General features: G+C 32.3%; 1 protein-coding gene across 3 annotated transcripts in view; it reads left to right on the forward strand.

Moving 5' to 3' along the window:
- Positions 1-16,449, forward strand: part of LOC145243929 (structure-specific endonuclease subunit MUS81-like) — a 69,466-nt gene that overhangs the window by 17,816 nt on the left and 35,201 nt on the right. For all 3 annotated transcript variants that reach the window (XM_080107053.1, XM_080107054.1, XM_080107055.1), the window contains exons 4-9: positions 2,663-2,719; positions 2,852-3,066; positions 3,523-3,612; positions 8,234-8,299; positions 10,817-10,905; positions 14,127-14,333. In XM_080107053.1, coding sequence (XP_079963179.1) covers positions 2,663-2,719; positions 2,852-3,066; positions 3,523-3,612; positions 8,234-8,299; positions 10,817-10,905; positions 14,127-14,333 — 724 coding nt within the window. The remainder of the gene's footprint in view (positions 1-2,662; positions 2,720-2,851; positions 3,067-3,522; positions 3,613-8,233; positions 8,300-10,816; positions 10,906-14,126; positions 14,334-16,449) is intronic.

Genomic DNA, 16,449 nt, shown 5'->3' on the forward strand with positions numbered 1-16,449 from the left:
TATATAATTGCTGTGGCCAGTTGTTCAAAACGTGTTTGTACAGTCTATACAAATGTTAGCATCTACTTTTGTCGTTGACATAAAATATATACACACACTGACAGTGAATTAAAAATCACAATACAGTTGATCTACAAAAAATATATTGCTTTTATTTCACACTGACAAATCAGCTTTTCGGTGACAAATTATTAACCTGTGTTTTGATATTTCTGAAAGTCACAGGTGGGTGCACAGTTATCGGATGTCGGTCAGTGAAGAAATGATGATACAGCCTCACTCTCTCTGACCGACTGACTGCTTTTCTCTGTGACGATTTTATTTATAAAAACATTCTTTTCCTACTGAAATGTTTAATATTTCTTTTATTGTTTGAACCTTTTGTCCGATATCTGCTCACATATTTCTGGGTTAAATTATGCATTCCATTAGACAATGGTGAAAATTCCTGAATTCTTCTCATGGAATCCATTTGCATGTGTGCAACCCATCGAATGTTTTTCCTTCCTGGGGTTGCCTGCTAATATCTAATAATGGGTTCAGAAATGAATGTAAGGGTGCCCGCAGTAGAATGGGATTGCCTAAATCAATACTGTTAGTCAGAAAAAAGTTTAGTATTTTCAAGATGGTTGGCTATCTTTAGATTGATTCATGATTCAAAGATTTTAGCGAAAATTGGGGCGAAATTTAGGATCAATCATTTTACCAGTCAATTCTTTAATCAGAGTTCTTGAAAACTGGTATCAACGAGACAGTTTTCTAATTATCAGGGAAGCAAGATTCGACATGACATTTGTTGTAGAATTTGGAGAAGATGAGGGCCAGCTCAGCAGGGCATTTTTTATTATGATAACGAGGATAAGATCAGCTCTAGTACTGTCAAGGTTTTCTTGTGATATCCAGGACATGAGAAGAGGTGATGATTAGATCATCAAGTGTGGTTTCTGTATGTAGTAGTTAATTTGGGAGGGAGTGGTTTGTGGAGTTCAAGGTGAACTTCTGAATAAAATATTCAGCCTTATCCATTGCCATGCGATTGGTATCATAGTATTAGTTTTGCAAGTTGATTTTAGTTTCTTTTCAACTAATTGTTATTCTATAAACTTCAGTGAATAGAGCTGTGTAAAAGAAACTAAAAAACGTTTGGATTATGCAAATTATCTGCAAACAAAATGCAAACCCTGGTTCGATAAGGAATTCATTAAGGCTGTTCAGGTATGCCATTCTACCCTGAGAAGATTCAGTTTGATCTCATTAGAGAAAATTTGGATTTGTTTAAAATTAGGAGTGCCATAGCTCAACAAATAATTGAAGAATTTAAAAGAAATTCATGGAAAGCTTATATATTCAAAATAAATTCAAACATTCAACAAAATAGCCCATCAAAAAATAATGCAAGAATCACATCAACTCCAAACCACAAGGAAAAGAAGTGATCATCTTTTATAGATCGCATTAAAGATAATACGGAAACTGGAAATGTTTTCTCAATCATTAAATCATTTCTCTCCGATAGGCTCATAAGAGTAGTGGTAGATGGACAAAAATCGGAGGCCTGAAATATAAATGCTGGAGTCTCTCAGGGGTCAATCCTGGGCCCAACTCTCTTCCTGATCTACATCAATGACCTCCCTAAACACATACTTAAATCATTCGTTGACATCTATGCTGATGATACGACCATCTATGGCAACACATCAAAGGCTGTAAATGACAAAGTTCTCTCTGATTCTCTCTCCTCTGATCTCGAGCGCGTTGTTCAGTGGGGGAAGATGTGGCTGGTTACCTTTAATGCATCCAAAACCAAACTCCTATCCTTACATCATCAACGCTCTGATCCCCAGCTGGCATCAATTGTGATGGATGGCTCTCGTCTGGGTGAGGCCCCGTGTTTTGACAAGCTTCTGGGTTTGACCTTTACTCTTGATCTGAAATGGAACACGTACATCAAGTCTGTTGCCAAAGTCGCAGGAAAGATGGTGGGATCCTTCTACCGCTCCAGAAGATATCTCACTACTGATGCAATTCTCTATCTATATAAAAGCCAAGTACGTCCAAGGATGGAATACTATTGCCATATCTGGGCAGGAGCTGCTAAAAACAGCCTATCCTGCCTTGACAGAGTACAAAATAGACTTCGTGGCTTAGTGGGGGATGCCCTTTTCTCTACCCTGCAACCTCTCTCCCACAGAAGAGACGTTGCGAGCCTATCCTTGTTTTATCGTTATTTCCATTGCAGGTGCTCGTCTGAACTCCAATCTCTGGTCTCCCCTCGCCAATCTTTCATGAAAAACACCCATCTAGCTGAATCCACTGTTAAAAATTTCCCCCACTCTGTATCTGTGCCTAAATCAAAACGTGGATTCCATGAACAAAGCTTCTTTCTTAGAACTGCACGCCTGTGGAACTCTGTTCCGTCTGCCTGCTTCCCACCGGACTACAACTTGGATGTGTTCAAGTCCAACGTTAACAAATTTCTAATGAACCGTCCCCTTAAGTAAACACTTCATCAAATCTCCACACTAACGTAATGTACTTGCAATAACCCTTATCCCTGAGTTGCTTCCGGGCCTTGATAAGTGATGATCACTGTGTAAAAAAAAAAAAAAACAATTGATGCTGATTATTTTTATAATTTCTTTTGTCTTGTTTCTCATTTCAGGTAAAAAAATCTGTGATATGTTGGATGAGAAACTTTGTGAATACAAATCTGGAAATCGTAAGTATTTTTTTTGTTGCCTTTATTTTTTTTTTCCATTTTTTTTCTACAATACTTTGTGTATATATGTGTATGAGAAATATTTTGACATTAAAAATCCGATTCAAATTTAAAAAAAAAAAATTATTTCAGAAAATGTCCTGATTGATAAAATCCCTGAACGAACTGTTTCTGTGACTAACACTTCTAAAGCCAAACCAATTCAGAGAAATGACAACCGAGTTACAAGTCAATTCCATCAGGAAATTCATACTATCAGCAGTTCTGAAGAGAGTGATGGAATTGTTGAAGATGTTTCAGAACCTGTAAAGATGTGTACAGACATAGCAACATCGCCTCAGAAAAAGGTGTGTATTTAAACGAAATTTTGTTTCTGTTTCATCAAGGTCATTAGTGCTGAGTCCATCATTCAAATTTTTGTGCATAATCGTTTGTAACAGATGCCACCCAGTATCTGTAAATTGTCGCAAAACTCGGTGCCACCCCTCCAAGTATCCATAAACTAATTCAAAATATATCTATCTACATTTATGTCCGGTCTTTTGTCCTTCACACCTTGATTAACAATCCTATAGATATGTAAGATCATGGGACCGCTTATTGCTATGCCTCTCCATACTGTTATCACAGCTTGATTAATATTTTTGAAAAATGTGACAATCATTTTAGATAGAACAGTTTTGTAATTTGATGACACCTCGCTCTTCCACACATAAACTCATCAAATAAGCTATGATTTCTAAATTGCAATTTAATTGTTCAGTTTATTTTTGTTTTTTTGTTTCTTAATTTTATTTTTACAGAAAAGTCAAGGTGGCCGTGGAAAAGAGTATATTCCGAGTTACAGATCTGGAGCTTATGCACTATTGCTGACCCTGCTTCACAGTAAACAGGTAAGGAAACAATGGTCACAAAGGAATATACAATATTTATCTGTAAATAAAAAATAATTTTTGGGTTTGTATTACTGTACACATAGATTCGAAAAAGTTGTCAAAAAACAAATATATTAGAAATAAATATTATCACACGCAAGATAAGTTACTTTTCTACCAAACTCGATACATTTTTTTTGTTTTTATTCAATGTAACATGTTTATTCAGCTCGAAAAACATGCAGTGTTTATCGATGTATTGGAAAATTCAAAATGGCGTCCGACACTCTCTTTAACATGGTAAGTTTGGCAAAAGGTGTTATAAATAATAAACTAGATAAAATACTATTTAAAAACCACCGAATATATGTCAACTTATGTCACGGTAACATATAATGAGCAAATTTCTAACAGTATTTTGTCTAGTTTATTATTTATAACATCTTTTCCTGAACTTACCGTGTTAAAGAGTGTGTCGGGCGCCATTTTGAATTTTCCAATACATCGGTAAACACTGTATGCTTTTCGAGCTGAATAACATACATTGAATAAAAACACTAAAAACATATCCAGTTTGGTAGAAAAGTAACTTATCTTGCCTTTTGATAACATTTATTTGTTATATATTTGTTTTTTGACAACTTTTTCGAATCTATGTGTACAGTACTACAAACCCTAATTTTTGTATCATTTGGATTCTTTGGACTGCCGTTCTCGTGTTGAGCCTTATTTTCACAATATTTCGATCAATGTAACCTCCAACCTTCTTCAGGAATATTTTGTTGAACTTGGGATTCTGCATGGAATTTCAAACGGAACCCTTTATTTAATCCGCAACTTAATCAGCTAGCAACCATAACAAATGTGTGGAGGGTGTACAACATCATAGACATTGCCTGCGTTTTGTTGACATGTCTCATAGTCATGGTTATTCTTCACAACAAAACCTGTCATAAACAGCTGTTGTACTTTTTATATTTTTTTTTATCACATTCACCCCAAACAAGGCATATCGCCACTTCAACATAAGGAGCTACTACTTGGGACCATGTTTAGGGCAGATGAGAAAGATGTTGGTTTATGTTACATTTGAACTTTTGCATATCAATACAGTCAGGGAATTCTAAAGTCTAGCTGTTTGAGGGAAGAAACTATTAAAGTAGAAAGCTTTCTGACATTTAACATTTGAAGGGGTGTGATTTTATTGCTAAGCAGGTTTGTCAGGAATATATATGTTGAGGGGGCACAAGTGCAATGAGTTCATCAGAAACATGCTAGTAAACTTGTATTCATTGTCACCCATAGTATCCTCCTCTTTTCCTTTCTATTTTTGTCCAGATTCGTTGTCATAGTCCTAATTTCTTTCTTCTTCATCATGCTGTAATAGTTAAAGCAATTAATAAACACTAACACATTAATATGCTATACTGTTCATTGTGTGCATTTCTTTTTAAAAATATGCATATGCTGGTATGACATAATATTAATAATTATTTAATCTCTTTACATAATATTAATATCTTCTGGTCATCTCTCACAGATGTGAACCTGAAAAAGATTCAACCTTCAACATCCAAGCGATATTACTGGTTTCTTTGCCATGGAAACTTCCTGTTATTACATCATTTTCTGAACACATCAGCCTAACTTCTAATGGAAAATTCTTATTTTTGCTTATTCTAATTTCTGAATACTTCTGTAAAAGAGTGCATATGAGCGTGTGGGAAAATATTAGCAGGAGCTGTAAGATAGCTGACTTGTAAAGATATTAGCAGTAGTAGCCGAAAAAAAGCACATATGCAAATTAGGAAGTATGCGCGAACTGGCGCAGCAAGAAAAAAAGGACACCACGTGGTAGAGAGAAGAAAAGTGCAGTTGAAAAAGATGGACATATAAAATCGAAGACGAGGAATGGGTGGCTATGGTCGGCAAAAGAAAAATATGTGTGCTGGGTGAGATGGATGTATGGTCCCATGGTGATAGCGAGAGACTTTTAAGCTGGTGTTGAGATGACAAGGTGTTGTTAATTTCACGGCAGACAAAATGAACAGTTAGAAAAGCAAGGGGCAGGCATTGTTTGGAAAGTAATGGTGATAAATGCCTTTTGCTAAAACAGAAAAAAGAAGGCGAGTCCGATTTTTAAAAAACTTTTGTTTGTTCCTTTTTTATGGTACCAGACGGCGTGGGGGTCCGAGAGAGGTTTAAACTGTAATGAACACATTACACCTCCTTGTCTAATATTGATGCATACATACATACATGATGATGATGATTTCAACATCTTGTCAGACGAATGCCACTCCCTCATACACTTAAAGTCCATGAGCCCAAAAATTACTTCCATCGCCACAGGACCATTTTTATAGACAAATGCCTGAGGGAGTATCTATACACAGATAATGTTACAGTCTTAGCTTTGTACGACAGCTAAGTCTCTCTTTCGGTTCAAAATGTTGAGATCCAGCAACAAGCAAGAGCAAGATAGCCAGCAACAAGTTAAAGTGCAGACCAGCTTAATGTGGGTACTGGTATCTCGCTTTGTTTTTTTTTAAATCAGAGATTTGCTTCTCCTAGAAAGGATGCCTTCACCATGGCTTAAGGGAGCCTTCTCCACTCCAACACACACATACATACAAGCACGGTGCTAGTTGGCTGTTGACCCCGAAAAAGGGTTCATTCGCCATACATACTAACAGATAGGTAGGAAAATTTAACAAAAACAAGACAAATGCCACTCGTTTTCTTTCTCGATCATAGCAGTAGCATTTTCTTTGGTTTGTCAAACAGAATTTTGAAATGTTATTCTGTCATGCTTAAGTTTGAAATTAAATTTTCATTACCAAAGATGTAGATTAAATGGACGCATCTTAATCCTTTACCAGCAGAATTTTTTTGATTCAATAAATTTTTTAATCATGAAGCCGACACATGATGGAAGTTAGTGTGCAACTAATGCACAAACATAAACAAACCCTTCCTTCACTTGTTGAACCATGCATAGGCCTGCACTTTGAGGACTGGTTGGGCTGACAAGCCATAGGGTTAAGAAATATTACCTATACAGATGTTTTTTTTTTTTTTTTTTTTTTTTTTACAAGGTAGTCACCACTTATCAAGGCCCAGAAGCCACTCGGGGATAAGGGTTATTGTGTGTACAGTATGTTAGTGTTGGAGATTTGATAAAGTGTCTTACTTAAGGAGGCGGTTCATCAGGAATTTGTTTACATTGGACTTGAAGACATCCAGGTTGTAGTCAGGTGGGAAACAGACAACCAGAACAGAGTTTCACAGGCGTGCACTTCTAAGAAAGAAGCTTTGTTCATGGAATCTACGTTTTGATTTTGGCACAGATAAGGAGTGGGGAAAATTTTTGACAGTGGTTTCAGCTAGGTGAGTGTTTATCATGAAAGATTGGCGGGGGGGGGGCAGAGATTGGAGTTCAGACGAGCACCTGCCATGGTAGTAACGATAAAACAAAGACAGGCTTGCAATGTCTCTCCTATGGGAGAGAGGTTGCAGGGAAAAGAAAAGGGCATCGCCCACTTTCTTTTGAAAGTACAATTTGGGGGTAAAGGGTTAATGGCATTATATTTCTGAATCTTTGAGTATTGATTATTCGTATTATTTTAAACAAAAGATCAACACCAGAACCCATGATGTAGTGGATAAAGTATTTGGTAAAGTTGTAAAGTTACATTCTTCTAGAGGTTGAAGGTTCAATCTTCAGTGCAAGTGACACTCAAAAAATGCTAATGCGAATTACTTAAGACTTCTACCCAGTAATGACTGATTGAACAAAAGTATGCTATCCCCATGGATTGAATAAAGCGTTCTATTCTGAAATTCCATGCAAATTCCTAGAGTTCAAAGGAAAGATTCCTGAGTTTGAAAAAATATACCTGAAGAAGGTCGGAGATAAGATCAATCAAAACGTTGCGATAATTTCACTCAAGATAAGAGCAGTAGAATAATTTAAATAATACTCATCTTAACAATTCCTGTTTTCTCTCCTGTTATTTATTCAACTTAGAAAGATAAAGTGTATCCCCCCCCCCCCAATTTTAAGGTTTAAATTAAAGATTCATCAACTATTTTGCTATTCACTGGATTAATTTTATTTTAATGCAAACTTCATGAAAATAAAATACCCAAAATATGAAGAATTAGTTGTTTTTTAGTTTTATTTATTTTTTTTAATTTTTTGCTCATGAATCACCACTTATCAAAAAACAAGAAATGTCTGGAAAACTCTAGAATTTCTGTCATTGGTGAAAAAACATGTGTATGATTTGTGTCAAAGAGGTTTGGTCAAAGTTTGTTGTTTATGAAATTCTGTTTTTTAGCAACATACATGAATGCAAATTTGAACATCTTTTAGGATTGTACCGATAAATTTCACTTTGATTTGTAGAACAGTTGAGGTGGCAGGATCAATTGGCAGGGGAGAGCTAAGGAAAACATGGGAGCAAGTGATAAGGACGGATTTGTGAGAAAGCGGGATAAATAAAAACCTTAGAGATAGGTTAGTTCGGAAGTCAATTTCTAGAAGCCATTCAGTGCATTGCCTGCATGTGAAACATGTTATGAAGATGATGATGGCACTTTATGGAATAACAATTTTTTTTTTCTTTCCTTGCAGAGTCACATGACCAAAGCAAATTTGGTGACAGAAGCTCAAGATTTATGTGATAAATCTTTCAAAACTGTAAGTCAATTTTTAATTTCTGTTCATCTAAATTTGGTTTTAAACCTTTCTCTTGTGACCTTATTTCGAGATTTTTGAGATATTACAAACGTTGAAGGATCCTGTTTTGTCCTTTCGAGCAACACGTTTTTTTTTTGGGTTTTTTTTATAATTATTTTTATTAAAATTGTTTTGTTTTATTTTGTTCATCTCAAATAAGGCATATTACCACTGAAATAATAGGTGCCAAATTTGGCAACCTAAATGAGCATTTGGGATCTAAGATGTTCAAGTTACATTTAAATGTTGGTATGATCCGGGTGGGGTTGGGGTGGGGCACAAAAAGCGGGAAGGGAATTCAAAAGACAAGTGGCCCGAGAAACAAAAGAAAAAAAAAATATTACAAGTTTTCAAGTAGAGGTTGATTTTCATTCCTTTTGTTTTCTTCTTAGGCATCTGAGTTGCTAATTTCCAGGATGCTTCTAAAATCTACCAAAGTCTTGAAGAAAATATTTCGGCATCTAGAAACCTCCCAGGTGAAGGAGTTGGATTTTGCTGCAAATTAAAACTCTTTCGCAGAACGAGATGGTGGCTCTCCAACCAGATTTTATATACTAACTAGCAAGTCGCCCGGCATTGCCCAGGTCGTAAAATACGTATAAATATTATATTTTAATTAATACAGAAACTGAGACATGTGCATGCGAGTATTATGTTTTTTTTTAAACCGTTCATTTCTTGTATAAAAAAAAAAAGAAAGAAAAGTACTTGGGCTAAGATCGAAACCAAAACTTAAAGACAGCGAGTCAAGTATGATAACCATTAGGACAACTTGACACAATCTTTAAAAAGTGTTTTCAAACCTACTTATTTTTAACATGATGAATCTGTCATGTGGAACAATTAGCAAACAGATAAAAATTCAATAACCTCCACCCCTGTACCAATTTTTCAATTTTGACCCCTTAGCAGCGCATTTTTCTGGATGATAACAGTTTAAAAAGTTCCGCATGTCTGAATATCCTATATACCAAATTTCAAGTCTGTAGATCCAGAATGCGTTGAGTGTATAGATTGAGAATGTCCTCACACACACATATACACACATTCTCACTTTTATAGGCATATAGATGAGTCGCTGCTTATAAAGGCGAACATGCTATTTAAGGATAATGATTAATGAAATTGTCAGTTGACGATGAAAAATATGTTTATTTTGCATCACGTTCGCTGTTTTTTTTTTGTTTTTTTAATAATATTTAACATCGTTCGCTTATTCTTTATTTTCCATTTTGTTTTGATTTACACACACCTCACCACACCCGGGCAACGCCAGGTATCACTGCTAGTTCATTATAAATATCTAACTGTAAATATGTCCCGCCACACATTCTTTTTGCTGTTGAAACATTTTTCTCAATACAGTCCTTTTTGTTAAAAAGAAAATATTTTTTATTAATTAAACATTGACAGTTGCAACCAATTTTGCTTCAATTAGGTAGTTCAGCATTTTCTGGGATACCAATATTCAACAAATGGTGTAAAATTTAAACCAGAAAAAGTCTAGCCTCGATTTCAACTCACCCACTTGTAGTGCAAGTCTTTTTCTACTTCATATTTAAAAAAAAAAATTATTATTTTTTTTTTTTTTTGTAACCAATTCAAGGGAGATAACTTAAATATACTGAACTCTAGAATTCTAAGGAACAGAGTGACTTCCCTTTTGAGAGAATTGTGACATCAAAGAAATCAGACATTGCTGTTTGTAGCAAGAAAATAAGCTTAAGACACAACAACATTCATTGTTCTGATTACTTTTATCATTAATACTTTGTTAGCCATTCCTCCTTTCTATCATATTTTTTCCCTTACACTCACATGCATCCCTGGTGCTACCAGATCAGGCTGTTTGAAGATATTGGCTTCCTGAGACGAAATGCACCTAACATTGATTTTTGTTTTTCTACTTCCTTTTGCAAAACTTAATTATGTTCTGCAAAACCAAAAACAAAACACTGCTCCCACCCCCCTCCAACACACACACTTCTTGACTGATTCCCTGACTTAAAATGTACCAAATATTAATACTGTAACCTTTTTCCCTCTCCCATCGCAAAACTCATGTTCTGCAAGGTAGGGAACAAAAACGATAAAATCTACTATAAAACAACTAAACCAAACACAAACTGGTGATTGAAGATACAAAAACGTTTGAAGAATAAAAACCTTCTACAAAATAACTGGATTCGGCATTAAATAACCCGAAAAGGGTTGATATGCTGTAAAACAAAACCAACCTAACTAAACATGCACACACGTTTCAAATAACTCTAATCACCCTCTAAAATTTTTTTGTTTTTTTCGCTTTCATATATAAATCTGTAGATTACTATATAAATTGTATTGAACATCAGATTATAAACATGTTTTAGAAAAACTTTTCTTGTTTAATTTTTAAAAGAGGTGGATCAGTTTTCTATGTAAGTTGGACATAAAGTAAGCATTTAGATAAGTAAAAATATATTTCCATTATTTTAGCCAGCACCTGGATCTCATTATACAGCCTGGTCTTCCATGGGGAATCTAATCAAGAAATGTTTAATTATAAAAGAAAGCAGTCCAGCAAAGTAAGTGTAGTTTTCGATCATTTTTTTTATTTTCTTCTTTGCACAAATTAGTTTGTTTTAATAATGTTTATTACCTGAAAAAAATTGGAGAATAAAGCAGCAGAAATTATGTGGCAGGCACAACCAAAATAGGTCTTGGATCAAAGTGTAATATCTGTGTCCCTATTTGGTCTTGCCTCTTCTGGTACCAAATTATGTCCGAACCATTGTTGAGCCGTGGCTTTGATAAATAGTAGGCCTCTCCACTAAAAATCCTGAAGTCCTATGGTTATGAACATACAGTACTGTCTATTATGAAGGATGGTGACTTTCTGTTTCAGTTTTCAAAGAAATTACGGAGGAATTTATAAAACTGGTCCAAAAGTGACTATATTTTATTTTCTGAAAGGTAAAAAATTATTTTAAATTTAGATGCATACAATGAAAACGGAGTATTTTTTGTCTGGGAAAATACTGTGAAGGTTTATTTTTGTTGAAAGTGTATGTAATTACTAATTCACATGTGATTTTAAGTTAAAAATGCACCCGTTTTCAAATAATTTTTAAATGAAATTTTTTTCTTGATAATACAAGCAATATATAATTATCTTCTAACTATATTTTCTTCTAAGGATCTAAAAAAAAAAAGGTAATTTTTTTTTTTTTCTTTTAAACCTGTTAAATTTTTACATGAAATTTTTTTTCCAGTTTGTTCTCTTAATCAATAAAAATTTTCCCAATATTTTGGATAGATCTTTAGTTTTTGATATCAGGAGTCAGTAAACGTAGCAAATGCTTAGTCTTGACCGTAAATGTTTTAACTTGTTCATTTCTTTTCTTTAAAATTTATTCAATTCCATTAAAACATTTTTGTATAAAAAAAATGTTTCAAGTTTATTCTTTCTGCGAAAAAGTTTTTTGTATAAAAATATTTTCAAAAAGTAATATTTATCCTGGTTCAAAAGTCAAGCAAACATATTTCCATAAAAAATAAAATGCATAAACTAAAACTGTTTATATATATATATATATATATATATATTTTTTTTTTTTTTTTTGCATGAAAAAGTTTTATAACACTTACAAAATTGGGTTCTTATTTGGAATTCGATTTAATTAATAAAAACAAAAATACAGAAAAATCTCGATGCATGTACTTATCATGAAACAAAGATGTCATATTTTAAAAATCACATACATTGATCAAGATTTTTTTTTTAACTAAGAAATTTAAAGTTTTAATTATTTTGAATACAAATAAAATCTCTGTAGTTGAATTGAGTTGTTTGCCTTTGAATTTTGGGCACATTTTGACATTGAATATCTCGAAGATTATTAATGGATATAAAAATGCATCTGATTTATTCAGAAAGCTCAAGATTTTCATGGAATATTCCAAGATTTCAATGTGAGCACCATTGATCACGTGACATACAAGACGATAGTCCAATTCTTATCAAACGCATCCCAGCATTGCATTGTCAGTGGTTGTAACAGCTTCTGTTATTTGGGCCCTCAGCTCATCCACGTCTCTTGAAATGGGCGGTACATAGACCAGTCCTTTCACAAGTCTCCACAAAAAATATCGCAGGGTGTGAGATCTTTTTTACAAAATGCATGTTAAACAAGCGTCTATTGATTAAGTTTTTGCAAATTCAAGCACACAAAACGCTTTTTCTGGTTGAGTGAATGCTATTACTGGATCTGAAAAGGAAATAAAAAGATCAATAGCTTACAAAAAACTTAATGCATTTAGCTTTAAAATGGCCCAACTTTAATCTTACTATCAAAACTATGGAGTTTTGCTCCATCCGATTTTTCTGAAACTTGGCGAAAATGTGAAGGCAACGTTGGCCCTTCACACTTCTCACATTCATCATTTCTTCAATATATTTTGTGGCGTCATCTCACATACAGCACCAGAGGGGGAACACGCACATGTGGCTTGTTTATTTTAAATCATAAAAATTCCAATAAGAATAATTATTTAACTGATTAAACCTTTTTGGTCCCTCGATAAAGGAGGGGTTGGACCTAGTAATTCACTCTCGTTCATCCGTTTGTTTGTTTGCACTTTTCTTAATAACCATGCTGTGAATTTTTTTTTTAAATTTTGCACAAACATTAGTCATGGTGAAAGTAAATTTCTCACTCATAGAAGAGGACCCTGATATATTTTGTTTAAATGAAGACAATCCATTTTCCTAAACGAATTTCATTTCTTTGTGTTCCAATACATTTCCATTAACTTAGAAATTCTAATTTAAATTTGCAAAACATTTACACTGAAGAAAAAAAAAATCCTCTAATTCATTTCATGCAAGTCACGTGCAATCCTAAAATGATTTAGCAAAGGAGTAATTCAGTTCTCACTAGGGTACAGAGGACACAACACTGAGATAAGGATAATATATGTATTGAATTATTAAATTAAACAATAATAAAGAAAAAACTGATTGTGTTTGCAGCTTTAGAAGTCCAACTATAATAAAATGTGATTTAAAATGTCCAAGAAAATAGATGGCCCTAACAGTGTTAAGAATTAGACATATTCAAATTAAGGAAGAGAAATTTCCTTATTTGTTGACTGGACAGCTTCCCATTCAAATAAGGGGAGAATAGAGATTTTTCGAATTTAACCCAATAAAATAGGGTGCTTGCTGATTGGTAAAAGAATTGCATTGGCCAGTCGATCAGGGATTTGTTTTGTTTTGGTGGGGGGGGATAGGAGGAGTGGGCAAAAAGAGAATTATTTATTGGGGGAAAGAGAAGTAAACCTTTTTTTCTAATACTCATGATTGGAACATTTAAAAAAAAAAAAATCATCATTTAAAAATTTGGTTTTCTAATGATGTTATGCCACAGAAAAAGAAAAAAACACAAACTGATTTCATACCTGATGGAGACATTTTCAAAGCTAAGTTGATTTTAATTTTTGAATAAGTATATGCTTATTTAAAAAAAATTTTTTTAAATCTACTTTCTATTTTATCTCTAACTTACAAATTCTAATTCACATTCCAATTATTTTATCGACTTAACTGATAATTGCCCCAAGTGACTCCAGAGGAAATCCAAAAAAACTTTCAATGATGTCTTTAAATTCCATGAAAAATTAAACCATTATTGAAACTGATTTGAATGTTCTGTTAACATACCGATTTTTATAACACACAAACAAACATTGACTTTGATATACATAGATCATATTTGGTGAAATAAAAATGGTGTTCTAATTTTAGGTACTCTTTGACTGATGCTGGGCGAGAATTGGCTCAAAAGCTAGAAAACCTGGAACCTCCGAATGAAACTAATATCTATACAAATCTGGCTTCTCTTAGATCAATAAATAGCATTCAGTCAGAATCGGCTCCAACTAATTCAGATCCCATTCTTCCATTCCAAACAGGATTAATCGCTCGGATTGGAACTGGATTAAAACCATCAAGGTGAGTACATTTAGCAACGACAAGACAAATACAAAGGTGAAATTTCTTTTTCTTTTCTTCATTACTGGCAGGGCTGCCCGGGGTTGTTTAATGAAAAAAATATAATATATTTCTATTAAAAGTTGTATCTATTTCTCCCTCCCCCTCCTTCTCCCTTGTTTTCCCCTACAACTTCCCAACCACTTTTTCTCCTCTGCCCAGTCTATTCCTCTCTCTCTGGACATACACATGCAAACAACTTGTTTTTTTAGATCGTTGGAGGAATGAGTTCGCATGAAGGAATTAATTCCTTGATTAGTAACTCAGTTACTTCCTTTTAGCTTTTGCATAATCTACCTGGAAAACCACCCCACCGCTTCAAATGAAATCTGTGTTAGTTTAAGGTCCCAATATGAATATTTTTTTTCTAAATTTTAGATATTATTTATCCAGGGCAACACCAATCAAGATATATACCAACTTTGTGAATATTTATTTTGTCATTTTTTAACTTTTAGGTGGACATACATACAAACATACATAGAGACAACTGCCTTTCGTATTATAGATTATTATTTGTGATCACTAGAAGTTCTTACACAGGTTATAATCAGATTACTGAATGACAACAACCGGTGATGTTCCCTGGAATCTGGATGACAATAAGTCCTCCCAAATTTCCAGTACTCTCCACCTCTTTCGATAACCTTTGCAAATGACTTTGCGTCATCGCAACAGTCACTTACCCTTGACTTCTCGTTAGCAACAACCATCGGTCTTCACTGGAATTTTGATATCAACAAGCCTCCAGATCGCTTCCTGTTTCACACTCATCCAGTAGAGGTCTGCTTAGTGCTTTTCATCCGCTGTCTTTTCATTCTCCTGAAACCTACGTGAGTATTTGGTGTGGTGTCAGTCGATGCTGATGCTACAAATTGGAGGGAGGGGGCATAATTAACTTGGAATTTTGTGATTTTAATTTTCTTAGAATTATTTTTCTTAATATTTTTTCTTAATATTATTATTGTTAATATTTTTTAATAATATTATTATTGCCAATATTTTTTAATAATATTATTATTGTCAATATTTTTTAATAATATTATTATTGCCAATATTTTTTAATAATATTATTATTGTTAATATTTTTTAATAATATTATTATTGTTAATATTTTTTAATAATATTATTATTGCCAATATTTTTTAATAATATTATTATTGTTAATATTTTTTAATAATATTATTATTGCCAATATTTTTTAATAATATTATTATTGCCAATATTTTTTAATAATATTATTATTGTTAATATTTTTTAATAATATTATTATTGCCAATATTTCTTAATAATATTATTATTGCCAATATTTTTTAATAATATTATTATTGCCAATATTTTTTAATAATATTATTATTGCCAATATTTTTTAATAATATTATTATTGCCAATATTTTTTAATAATATTATTATTGTTAATATTTTTTAATAATATTATTATTGTTAATATTTTTTAATAATATTATTATTGCCAATATTTTTTAATAATATTATTATTGCCAATATTTTTTAATAATATTATTATTGCCAATATTTTTTAATAATATTATTATTGCCAATATTTTTTAATAATATTATTATTGCCAATATTTTTTAATAATATTATTATTGCCAATATTTTTTAATAATATTATTATTGTTAATATTTTTTAATAATATTATTATTGTTAATATTTTTTAATAATATTATTATTGCCAATATTTTTTAATAATATTATTATTGCCAATATTTTTTAATAATATTATTATTGCCAATATTTTTTAATAATATTATTATTGTCAATATTTTTTAATAATATTATTATTGCCAATATTTTTTAATAATATTATTATTGCCAATATTTTTTAATAATATTATTATTGCCAATATTTTTTAATAATATTATTATTGCCAATATTTTTTAATAATATTATTATTGTTAATATTTTTTAATAATATTATTATTGCCAATATTTTTTAATAATATTATTATTGTTAATATTTTTTAATAATATTATTATTGCCAATATTTTTTAATAATATTATTATTGCCAATATTTTTTAATAATATTATTATTGCCAATATTTTTTAATAAT

Source organism: Euprymna scolopes, chromosome 22 (assembly GCF_053919585.1).
Source record: "Euprymna scolopes isolate OS-2025 chromosome 22, ASM5391958v1, whole genome shotgun sequence".
NCBI classification, from domain to species: Eukaryota; Metazoa; Mollusca; class Cephalopoda; order Sepiida; family Sepiolidae; genus Euprymna; species Euprymna scolopes.